The sequence below is a fragment of the Galendromus occidentalis genome, unplaced genomic scaffold (genome assembly GCF_000255335.2).
Source record: "Galendromus occidentalis unplaced genomic scaffold, Mocc_1.1 scf7180000077477, whole genome shotgun sequence".
Taxonomy (NCBI): domain Eukaryota; kingdom Metazoa; phylum Arthropoda; class Arachnida; order Mesostigmata; family Phytoseiidae; genus Galendromus; species Galendromus occidentalis.
The window spans coordinates 1,389,064-1,400,342 of NW_003805465.1; the positions used below are offsets into that span (position 1 = coordinate 1,389,064).

Here is an 11,279-nt window from a genome sequence, read left to right on the forward strand (position 1 = left end):
CGGAAGATAATATCCGACATTCTGACCGATTCTTCCGCTGCTCATTTCGGGAGACCGGCCGCTCTAAGGACCTGAGTGAGGGCTCCGAGCAAGAAATCTCTGTCTCCACGTAGCATGCGACGGATGAGCTCTCCACGGGTCGAGGGATGACGGCGACGATTCTCCACCTCCTGCCTATCTCGCACCCGATGGATCATTGGGAAGACCCTGGAAAAGTTCGGATATTCGCCTTAATTCCTGACTGACAAAGACACGGTGGGTGAATCTACAGTATTCACTTTACGGGAATCAAGCTCGTCTAGGATAAGTTTTAGCGAGGGGTTCGGAGGTGTGAACTCTCGACTCCGGCTTTCACAGCGAGCGATCCCTCGCAGTCTCTTTTTCCAGTCCGCGGAATATCCTGTGAGGTCGAGTAGATCGGTTGGGGATAACTGCCGTCCGACTCCTGCATTCGCGGTGAATTTGACGGTTTTCGAGCGAGAGGTGCGCCTTCATTGGACGGTCTCGCTAATGACTGTAGGTTTCCGCACAGATGGGCATGTCCGTATTCGTTTCACCTTCAACTTTTGTGCGCGACGGCATCCTGAATGTCTCGATTTCCTACCGCGCGGGGAATCCCCAAACAGAAGCGCGGTCGTAATTATTTCCCTCCCCGTTCCGTCTCAAACTCCCACGTGTCTGCTATCTCCGATACAGAGGATCAAAGGATATTCGCGATCCGGCCCTCTTGACTCCGCGCAGAGCGAATAGACTTGCGGAGCCTGGCGACTGCGAATACCTCCGAGGTAGGGACTAGCCCCTCGGTGTTCGGATGTGGAGGTTGAGGCGTGATCCTGATATTTGAGCAAATAGTTTCGCGGCTAAGCTTCATCCCTCAGAGCAGCAATGCTTTTCTGACTTGGAGCGCGCTCGTTCCGGTGAGCTCCAATGTACCCGCCTTGCATGACCGATTCTTCCAGATCGAGTTGCTCCACAGATAACCGTGATAGAGCTCCCAGAGAGTCTGATCAGGCAGACAAACGCCTTGCTACGACGTTGATCTCGTGGTGTACGGGAAGCTATGGACTCTGATTTGATTTCCCCTGCGGGGAGAGGCAAAATTTGGTTCCATCCGGGATCGAACCGGAGACCTTTTGCGTGTAAAGCAAACGTGATAACCACTACACTATGGAACCTTGCCTTCACATTGATCCCGAGCCGTAACCGATGATTTTCCCTTACTAGTGTGTAAACAGCTCGATGCTTCCCACATGATTGAAGGAATTTCCCCGAGGCAAATCTCCAAAACCAGTATCGGACGTTTCCTTGTTTGTCCTGCTTTGGTGGAATCCCATGGCGAGGTCAAGCGATCTGAATCAAAGCATCGAAAGGTCCTCGTTCGGGGCTAGGTATCGTCGCAGAGGTTCTCATGGGTGCCGCTAAGGCTCTCATCAATGGGGAATTTGTCCAGAAGCGGCGCGAAATCATTACGTTCCAGATGAGCGGCAGGAGAAGGCGGCTCGTTGGTCTAGGGGTATGATTCTCGCTTTGGGTGCGAGAGGTCCCGGGTTCAAATCCCGGACGAGCCCATTTTTTGCCGGGAAAATATCCCGGTCTATCCCATTTTGAATCCTCGATGGATCCCATAAAGTTTCGTCGCCAACTCGGAATGTTGTTCGATTCCAAAAGCTGGACTAGATCACCCACCATGCTCTGGGCAGTCACGTTCATCTCGGAGGGTTCAATGCTTCGGGCATGGGTGTATGGATGTGTTTTGACAGCGCGCTAAGATCTGAGCGGTTTTTGACAGCTGCCAGCGGAAGGGCTTGAGTGCTTGTGCTTGGCCACGGGCACCGTCACCGAAAGACGGCGACGCCGCTTGAGTAGTCTCTCCGAATGAGTCGCTCTTTCTAGGATCATTCATACTTCCTCAGTTGCTTGGATTGATCGGATCGATCCCCTTGTTTCTCTGAGAACGCATTAGACTCCGGGGTAGATGTACTACTCTGTAAGAGCACATATGAACCATGTGACTCGGTGGCGCAACGGTAGCGCGTCTGACTCCAGATCAGAAGGTTGCGTGTTCAAATCACGTCCGGGTCATCTTTTTGATTGTCTTTCGAGTGATGAAGCCTGGTCGTATCTCCGAGCTCGATAAAAGGCTCGTTCTTCAAAAGTCGCCTTAGAGTTTTCGGCCCCGTTTCCGTGGGAGAGGTAGCGATTGGAGGAATTATTCTACTCGCGAGTGAGCGCGGCCAGGTTGGAGCTCCCTTTCGTTGTCAAAGAGCAATAGGGAGGCCGGTCTCAGAAGGGCGGAAAACTTGCTCATTATGGCAGGCGATTTTCTCGGACATCGAAACGAGGCTCGGAATGTGCGGACATTGACTCCCGGATAAGGTATGACACATCGGGAATGATTTCTGAGTCCTGCTTATTTTATTAATATTTTCACCGCTGTCCATCGATGCACAAGTTCCTCGGTCGACGAATTCACAGCTCCACCCCGGAGGGTACCCAGGACCCAGGACGCTCGTGCCGTGCTCGAGGGTTCAGCAATTCGAGTCGCCGATTTCCAATCAGTCCCCGCTGATGATCAGCTCAAGTGCAAGCTCCGCTCGGAGTCTTCATCGCATCCTCCCAGACTTCGGAGAGTTCCGTGTTGCAAGAAGTCAGTAGTGGTCGTAAATCCACATTCCGGAAGTATTGGAGACGGTGACTGAAATTGACCCAGGGCTCAATCGAGGTCGGGAGAATTTTCGGATGCCCTCTCGACATCAAAAAATATTTCATTCCCTTACAAATTGGGGCCTTCGTGTGCGTTCATCGGGACCGGATAGAGTGCTTCGTAAACCCTATTCGGATCTTCGCCGTGGATGGCATAGGCGTTGATTTTTGAAACATTTGGCGGGAGATAGGAAACAGGAAGTTGAACTCGTCCCGTCCACGACTTATTGTCTTTGATGGCTTCATAGTGTAACGGCATTCCTTGCTGGAATCCATCCAATACAATGATATGAGCAGGAATGAATGAACGAATGTTTTGCCGAAGTCGATAATCTCGAGTCTGCCAACTTACTTTTATCGAGTTGCTCTGACCGTTGAGTAGCAAAGCGAGATAATGCCCGTGCCTAAGATGGAAGAATTATTACTTCGTAAGCCTCATGGCTTTTCTCAAAGCTTTCGGAATTGGCTTATAACAAGATGGTTCACTCACGGGCCGAATTCGAGCTCGAGATATTTCCCGAAGTCACCCAAGAAGAAGATCTCCGCAACTGGAAAACCCTCCTTGTAAGTGCCACATGATTGGGAAAAAAATTATTGAATATTTCATCGCCCATCAGGGCCACCCAAGGAGCTCACCTTCATAGTCCCAGAGGCCTGGAACATTACCCTTGGGTTCGGGGGGTGCAGGGGGCGAGTTGAAGAGCGGTCCGGTTATCGTGATGGGCAGCGTCCCATTCTGCTCTCGTCCGATTGAGATCCTGACCGGCCTGTGGTCTAGAGGTTGGGAGTCCCAAGTTGAGGAAACGTCAAATGAAATGCTGCAATCGGGGACTTCTATGAAGCAAGGCACAGAGGCGGCATGAGAGAGTCGGGGAGAAAGTTCTTCGCGTTGCACCGCTCGCCCTCGAGGGGGAACTCCGGAAAACTCTCCGGATCTGAGTGTTTGAACCTGATATCACATCCGTCACTGCGATTCTGTCAGGATCAGGGAGGAGAATTCCCCGTCACCACGAAGACGCCGGTCAAGTCGAGCTGGTGCCGAGAGTCTCGTTTGGTCGTGCAATTGCAGTCTACTGACTCACCATGATTTGCTTATCATGGCCCCCTTCTCCTCGAATTCTCTTCGCTCTCCATCCAGCTGGACACCGAATCAGAATTTCGACATAACACGAAACTTGTTGCCAACTTCTCAAGGGGAAAGTGGAACACTGGAAAAGTTGGCGCCACCTAGCGGATCCGACATTCTTTACGTGGCGCTACACAATTACGTCCCGACTGCGACTCGAACGCAGCGGGGAATGCCTGGCCGAATGGCGAGCAGCAGCGAGCGATTGTGCGATTGACCGTCTCAAATCTCGTTTTCCAGGGGTACTCTATCATTATCGACATGACATTGTCGTCGTCCTATTGTCCTCTTGAGGGCACTTATATTTTCACGAGGGGGTCCCGGGTCGACCTCCCGGTGGAACTGGATAAAAAATCACCTTTGCTCCGATGCTTGGATGAAAAAAGCTAACAGAGCCATCACGAGAATCGCTTCCATGTTGCAGATGTCACCTGGCTGATGAAGTCGCTCTGCGCTCACCCGCTACACTGATATCCACACGTTATATAAGCTCATTTGGAAGTGCAGTTGAAGCGGTCGCTGAAGAAATTGACGCAAATGAAGGAGAGAGGAGGTCGCGCTCGTTCGCGATCATATAGTGGAGTTTTCAAAGGCTTTGAAGACTTGGAAGGAGTAACAGATCTGGTATGGGCGGTGCGATGTGAGCGATGGCAAAACAAAAGATCACTAACCTCTTTTCTTCTGGGTTCATGGCATTGAATGGAGATCCGCAATGCGTCCAGGCTATGCGATGCGTGACGGTTCCGCTCGTCTGTACGTCGGTTTTACTTAGTTGCTCCTTCTGGAAGGGCAATCGGATCTCACACCCCTTTCATGAGGTTCGATCAATTGAATATTCTGCATTCGTCGGCATGGAAACTCTGTCTGATTGCTCCAAGCCCAAATATATTGGGCTTCTCGAGTCGATACCCGACTGCGCTGTCGTACCTTGGGGGACAATGGCTGAAATTCGACTTGCGGCATTCCTGCCGCCTGTCGAGAATGTTTTGGAGTACCTCTTTGCGAGGGACGGAGAGAGGGATCATTCTAAGCGAGAGCCTCTCACGAGCGGACTGTGGATTTCGGCTGCATTCATAGAGATCGCTACCCAGCTAGATCGAGCCCTCTGCCTTCCAGCCGACTGCGATACTACTTTTGAGTCTTCTCAATCAAAGACGATTCCAGCGGGAGAAAAAGGTCACGGGTGTCTCGATCAATGCCCAAGCTCCAGATCAAAAACGAGACGCACTTTGTCCGTGACGGAGTCCCTGCGTGGTGAGCATTGGTTGGCTAAATCCATGTCTCTATAGAATATCCATGAGTTGTATTCGTAAAATTACCCTCTCGTCTCTCGTGTTGTCGCGAGATGTTGGTCTATGCGCGTTATGCTATCTGCTTACGCGAGCCCTTTGCAGACCGTGTCGCAGACCCTCCCGAAATACTCGAGCTCCCAATGAGAAGACCTTCTATGTACGTATCTCTGTTCTAGTCTTTATTCAGATTCTACTTGTCACGAGGCTCCCGAAGATCAAATGTTTTTGAGGCTATCGAGTGTACATTAGCGAGTTTCCCTATTTTTCATCACGTTCATGGCGTCGATGCTTCCTTCCTCGCACCCCACCTTCCGAAGCGTGTTGACATATTTAACATCGACCATCAAAATTATATTTATATTACTCACGTATCAATGAAATTCCAAAAAAAGACTCATTCTCCGTTGCGAGTAGATCTCGAACAGAATTTCCCCGCTATGTACAAGGATCGAATTCTCCGTCAGCGGTCCCAGACGTACGTATCTGTACGAACCGTACCCGAACTACGGTGTTAAACGAAATTGCATCTCTCACATTCGTGGAATCCAGGGGGATCGGGTCGTTGGGATACATGAAAAGTAGCTGGCAGTACTGAGTTTAGATGACTTGGATCAGTAATCGTCGAGAAGGGACATTCTTGATTTGTTACATATTGGGGTCTCCGTCGAGATGAACGTCCAACTTTCGTAAGCGGGCGTTCACCGAACGGAAGCAGCATGAGAAAAACAAATCTGAGATCGGAGAGCGCACATAATTAGACGCTCGGGTTATGCGCGAGCTACTCGACAGTGCGACGGAAAATATCCAACGTTTCACGATTCCCTCGGCCTTCGCTGTGAGACAAATCCCGTCTTGTTTATAAATTATTATCAATAATATCACAACATTTGTTTTGATCTGTAGTGACTTCGGGTAATCTCAACCTCCTGCTCGACGCTATTCGTGAATCGGGAATTCCTCGATCACTTTATGAAGGGATTTTATCTCTCTCTCTCTCTCTGAGAAAATCCGGTCCGAGTCCGGAATGTCTGACTTGTTCCCAGAGCACGAATCGATGGAGGTCGAGAATGAGGTTGCTTCGATTAGGGAATATATTAGGTTCTATTATACAGATGAGTACTTCCCGACTACATATGGCCTAGAATATTGTCTCTTCTGTTGTCGTGGAGACTTCTAAGGAGTGGTGTCACCAGGACCATCCTGATAACGACGGTGTCGTTCTGCTGTTACTCGGGCTTCAGTTCATCGCATACCCTGGTTTGGTTTAGCTGCAATTTTGGCACCAAGTTGTTGTTCGTTGTTCCTTCTGTTGATTTGAAATTCGAGGGCATCCTCCTGGGCGGTCTCGAAAACTACGGAGGGGGATAAATTGGGGACTTGGTGTACATAGGGCCTCTCGAGCACAGGAGATGTCGTAGGAAGTACAGTAAACCCCACTGGAATCTGAAGTAGCAGATCACGTCGAGGAAGATCAGCAATAGGACCGAGAGCAATAACGTGGCCGCGACGATCAACGGCATCGTGACCGCGAAGTTGGGCAGTTCCACCGGATCCGGATCGGGATAGGCTCCGATGATTCCGTCTCCTCTCGCTGTCTGGAACGTGAACTCGGCTGGATGGCTGTAGCCGAGTTCGTTGTAAGCCTCGACGAGAACCCGATAGTAGGTCTCGGGCTTGAGGTTCGTAAGCTCGACGCCGATCACGTTTGTCCACGTGTCCAAGGTGATCTCTCGCGCTCTGCTCGAATACGACTTACGGAACTCAGAGGGTCCATACTTCTCTACGGGGAAATAGGTCACTCGGAAGTACTTGATACTCTTGCCGTTCGATAGCGGCATTCCCCACTGAAGGTCATACCGGGTCGGGTAGACGCTGTAATTGGCTCTGGTGAGGATGATTGGCGAGTCGGGCACGCTTTCCTCCCGAGTGAACACCGGCAGAATTTCCGACGACGGACCTTCGCCGACCTGCGAGCGAGCGCTAAACTTGAAGTTGTACTTCGTACGAGGTAACAGCCTATCAATGGTAACGGGTTTGCTCATCACTTCTCCTTGTTTCTTGTCGAAAGCGATCGATTCGTCGGTGCCTTCCATCCACCAACGGATAATGTACTCAATGATGGGCATGCCTCCATCGTCGACGGGATGAATGAATTCTAGCGTCACGGTCGTCGCGGAAATTCGGATCGCGTTTGGCACCTGCGGCTTATCGGGGCGTCTCGCCTGTTGCAAGCGGATCGGGAGCGCGTGCTCGCCGAGCTTGTTTTTCGCTTTGCACTCGTAGACCCCGAAACGGTCTGGCACCAAATCGGTGACTGTCAGCGTCGACAGCGCGGGCGCTTCGTCCAGCGTGAAGAAGCCGGGCCTCGGACGCACGATTTGTCCTCGGAACCACCATTCGACGGTCGCGTTAGGTATCGCCGTGATATGGCAGCTTAGAGTGGCCGGATTCGCATCCCACGTCATCACGGGGTTCTGACGAGCGACCAATTCAGGAGCGAAGTTCACCGTCAAGTGACCAACCCGCTCGACTTTATCGGCCTTGTTCTCGGCAGAGCAGTAATAGAGCCCGTCGTGCTGCCGACTCACGGGACGGATCGTGACCTGCAGCACGTTCTCAAAGCCCTCTGTTCTCCGCGTGAAGAATACCGCAGAATCCTCTGGTGACAAAGGTAGCAAAGCGCCTTCTTTTCGAATAGCGATATCCGGCCGGGGTTTCCCTTCGGCTCGACACTCGAGTCGAACCTCGGAAAGTGCGTCGGCTGTCTTATTCTCGAACAGGACGATCTTCGGTCGAACGATGACGTCCACCTTGATTTGGGCCAGATCCACGCCGGCCGGGTTCACGGCATGACACGTGTATTCGCCTTCGTCTTCTCGAGCGACGTGAGTGATTTCGAGAACCCCCGTCTCAGGCGTCACCCTGAAGCCGATGACGGACGAGAGATTCCGACCGGAGAAATCGGTCCAGTAGTATAAAGGCTGCGGGTATCCGGTCGCCGAGCAATGGAGTCCACCTAGCGAACCTTCGGTGACTTCTGCGACTTCGGGCAAGTCGTTGATTTTGGGCGGAGTCAGCACGTCGACCGTTATAAGCTTCCGTTGGTATTTGCCTGTTGCTGTCACCATCGCGGACACGGTGAACTTTCCACGGTCTTCTGGTCTCGCGTCTTTGACCTTTAGACCCGGTGCGAGAACCTCGTAGCGGAGCTCATTCCTAACTGGGTGATCGTCCTTGAGCCAGGTCACTGTAGGGACAGGATTCCCACGCACGAGGCATCGGATTGTTCCTGTTCGGAAGAAGAAGAGGTTACGACGGGCTGTATCGAGTGAGCGGGCACGCAGAACTCGGGCTCGTTCCCCGAGATCGACATTCCAGCGGAGGAGGAGAAGAGAATGAAGAGGAGAGGATGAGCGAACGCGCGGCGAATGAAGAGACAGTACAGTCCCGGTCGGAACAGAGCGGGCTTACCTTCCTTGCCTATGACGAGGTTCTGTTTCAGTGGACAATCGTCCCAGCTTATATCGTGGAAAAACGCGAGCTTTACCACGGCTCGCACTTCGTCTGTGTTGGCATAGGTCGCGATGCAGGAATAGTTCCCTGAGTTTTCCGGAGACGGTTTCTCGAAGGATAAAATTAAACTCGACCCGGACTCGACCGTATGGATCGCCCCTATCGGCGTGTAGTCTTGGCCCTGTAATCGATTAGAGAATATTTATTCGTTGAGTTTGATCCTCTTCGCGACCTGACTGCTTATTGGACCTCCTCATCGGTTCTTCCCGCAGCTGCGGCCCACGCGAGTCTTCCGCAGCGCGTACCGCGTCGAATCGACGCTGAAATCAAGCGTAACGCTTGAAGTCGCGACTGAAGTACTTGAGCACTTCATTGCAATTAGTACGTCAGGGAGAAACGTTGTGGGTGATGCAGCTGACTAGCATCTGGATCAGTTCGAAGCCGACCCCGCGTCTGGATCGTGTGGGGAAAATTTCGGCATCACTAAAAACTGATGCCGTGACTGCTCTGGTCATAGCGATGCGAATACGATTGAGAGTGAGCTCGTCGTCGGACGATGTCACGTTCGACCATAGGAAAATTCGCAACAGGTTCCAACGTTTCAAAATATGGAATCTTCGGGATAAGTACACAGCACATTCCGCTGGAACGCGCCGATATCGCGGTCGTTGAATAAGAATCACCGCTCCCGGTTCCAAGCGTCTTGAATTATTTTCATTGCCGAGACGAGCTCCGGTCAAGTCGTCCGACAAGGGTTCCAGTTCGACAAGGGCTCCATCGGCCATAAGACAATAATCGCTCCACCGGCCATACGACAATAATCGCTCCACCGAATGGAATGGGGAGACAATTACGTTTTTCTTGCACCGTCGTGGAGCTTATTAGTGTTCTAGTGAGGTGTACGGAGCATCGCGCTCGGAAGAGGGAAGGCGTTCCGGGAGGAGGGAGAGCAAACGAAAAACGGAAGAATACGTACCTGAGGACCAATCCATCGGAAGTTCGCGTAATCACCGTCTCCTGGCCCTGCTTTACAGAATAGAGCAAAACCTTGCTCCGCGGGCTGATTGTGGACATCGCCTTCAGGTTCGATCATGAGGCGGCCTTCGCCGCCGACCGAATTGAACGCATCGTTCAGGACAAGAAGCACCAACGGCAGAACGCACTTCATGTTGCACTTGTTGTCCGGATGGCTCGTCGCAAGTGAGCGGATCGTAGAGGAACACCTTCTGGGTCCGGCTCCGACTAAAAACGAGCAAACGTTTCAGAGCCTTAACCTTATTTCTCCATCACGACTTTGTCGCAGCGAGAGCCTTAGAAGGGAAATCGGCGTAAAGTGGGTTAGGGAACGAACAGGCCTCCGCCTTCCGCGAACACGTCGTGCTTCTGAAGAGCGTTGTCTCGTTTGCTCGAGCTTGACTTCACGGTGATGGACGCTAGTTCCTTTCCGTGGTGGCCGCTGTCGCCGGAAACGACAGATGCGTTACGCTCCACCCCCGTGACGTTCGTAGTCAGGGGATACCGAGCAAACGAAAACAAAAAGTGTGCAGCGAACTCCTTTTTCCGGATGTGGCTGTCCTCAGACCTACCTCTAGCAAATCACATAATCCTAGCTGATACACTAACGACGATTCAGGCCATCCCGGTGCTTGCGGGGGAGTTGAGCTCACTACTCCCGATCGCCGTCGTCTTCTGCTGAATTTTTTGCTGCTTGAAGGCTTCGTAGCGGCTCGGTCGGTCGGACGATTGGTCGTTGCTCCTCCTCGTTTCGGAGAAACACCACACACCAGCTTCAGTGCTGGGAGCGAGCAGCAGCGCGAGTAATGCTTCTGCTCCTGCTTCTGCTCTTGTGACGGCGGCGCAGGCAGCGGCCACCGATATGAAGAGAGTCTCGCACAGACAGACAGACCAACAGACGGTCGGAGGGGTTCGCTGTCGTGCGTCCGTCGGAGCAGCAGCAGCAACGGCTGACGATGATCCCGAAGGAGCAGGGCCCTATTCTGTGGGAGGCGCGGTGCGACCAACCGACCCGGGCTCCCTCCGGCCGGGGCTCGAAACACGACCTGTACTTCGAGGATCCGCGTTGTTGCTCGCTGGCTCCGGACGGAACCTTCGGGAGAGCTCGAAATTCACGATCTCGGAAAAACGTCGAATTCCGCCCGGCTCCCGGTCAAGCTCGACGCCGACGGAAGACGGATCGGAGACAATCTCCCTCAGGAAAGAGATTTTTCGCGGCCAGGAAGTTGGAGTGCGAAACCTGCGGAGCTCATCACGCAGGCGGCGCGGCTTCACAAATCACGATGGAATCTCAGGAAACGCGTTGAAATACGAATAAAGGAATGCGGCTGACTCATGCGGAATGGTTAACAAACGTATGAAGTCAGTTACGTTGAAGGGGAGGGAAAGTGAGGCAAGGGCAGGTGTACCTTTACTTTGGCATTCAACAACGTAATTCGGTGACGGCAAAGCCGGACAACGACGGTAGTTTCTCTCCCTTAGAGACTTCCCTGAATCATGCGGGAGTTGTCCATCTGAGAATTGCTCATGGCCCATATTACGCAGCTCGGCGAAGATTCCTTGTTCGTTGTCTGGATGCTTACGATCTTGTCATTCTCCTTGGTACTCGGTGGTAGCGCGGATTCGAGCCA

General features: G+C 52.3%; 2 protein-coding genes and 3 non-coding genes across 5 annotated transcripts; 2 read left to right on the forward strand and 3 right to left on the reverse strand.

The window, feature by feature from the left end:
* Positions 1 to 1,102: 1,102 nt before the first annotated feature.
* Positions 1,103 to 1,175, reverse strand: TRNAV-UAC (transfer RNA valine (anticodon UAC)). The gene has a single exon. It is a non-coding gene; the product is annotated as a tRNA-Val (tRNA).
* Positions 1,176 to 1,496: 321 nt separating this feature from the next.
* On the forward strand, positions 1,497 to 1,568 carry TRNAP-UGG (transfer RNA proline (anticodon UGG)). The gene has a single exon. It is a non-coding gene; the product is annotated as a tRNA-Pro (tRNA).
* A 442-nt stretch (positions 1,569 to 2,010) lies between these two features.
* Positions 2,011 to 2,082, forward strand: TRNAW-CCA (transfer RNA tryptophan (anticodon CCA)). Its single transcript has one exon. It is a non-coding gene; the product is annotated as a tRNA-Trp (tRNA).
* A 495-nt stretch (positions 2,083 to 2,577) lies between these two features.
* LOC100905781 (UPF0462 protein C4orf33 homolog) lies at positions 2,578 to 4,792 on the reverse strand. The gene is made up of 7 exons (XM_003745129.1): positions 4,757 to 4,792; positions 4,501 to 4,610; positions 3,340 to 3,521; positions 3,194 to 3,251; positions 3,056 to 3,107; positions 2,778 to 2,968; positions 2,578 to 2,695 (listed from the first exon to the last, which is right to left on the reverse strand). The coding sequence occupies exons 1-7, from the start codon at positions 4,790 to 4,792 to the stop codon at positions 2,578 to 2,580; spliced, it is 747 nt and encodes a 248-aa protein (XP_003745177.1).
* A 1,508-nt stretch (positions 4,793 to 6,300) lies between these two features.
* Positions 6,301 to 10,412, reverse strand: LOC100905929 (fasciclin-2). The gene is made up of 4 exons (XM_003745130.2): positions 10,221 to 10,412; positions 9,611 to 9,876; positions 8,593 to 8,815; positions 6,301 to 8,410 (listed from the first exon to the last, which is right to left on the reverse strand). Exons 2-4 carry the CDS (start codon positions 9,800 to 9,802, stop codon positions 6,474 to 6,476), a joined length of 2,352 nt encoding a protein of 783 aa, XP_003745178.1. The 5' UTR covers positions 9,803 to 9,876; positions 10,221 to 10,412; the 3' UTR covers positions 6,301 to 6,473.
* Between the last annotated feature and the right edge of the window lie 867 nt (positions 10,413 to 11,279).

What these genes read in the sequence shown, in the direction of transcription:
- LOC100905929 (XM_003745130.2), bottom strand. Translation starts at nt 9,802, where the DNA reads ATGAAGTGCGTTCTGCCGTTGGTGCTTCTTGTCCTGAACGATGCGTTC. An exon ending in TCCGATGGATTGGTCCTCAG is followed by an intron (nt 8,816 to 9,610) that starts GTACGTATTCTT and finishes AATCGATTACAG; the next exon opens with GGCCAAGACTACACGCCGAT. An exon ending in CCTCGTCATAGGCAAGGAAG is followed by an intron (nt 8,411 to 8,592) that starts GTAAGCCCGCTC and finishes TCTTCCGAACAG; the next exon opens with GAACAATCCGATGCCTCGTG.
- LOC100905781 (XM_003745129.1), bottom strand. Translation starts at nt 4,792, where the DNA reads ATGCCGCAAGTCGAATTTCAGCCATTGTCCCCCAAG. An exon ending in AGGCCTCTGGGACTATGAAG is followed by an intron (nt 3,252 to 3,339) that starts GTGAGCTCCTTG and finishes AGGGTTTTCCAG; the next exon opens with TTGCGGAGATCTTCTTCTTG. An exon ending in GCACACGAAGGCCCCAATTT is followed by an intron (nt 2,696 to 2,777) that starts GTAAGGGAATGA and finishes GGTCAATTTCAG; the next exon opens with TCACCGTCTCCAATACTTCC.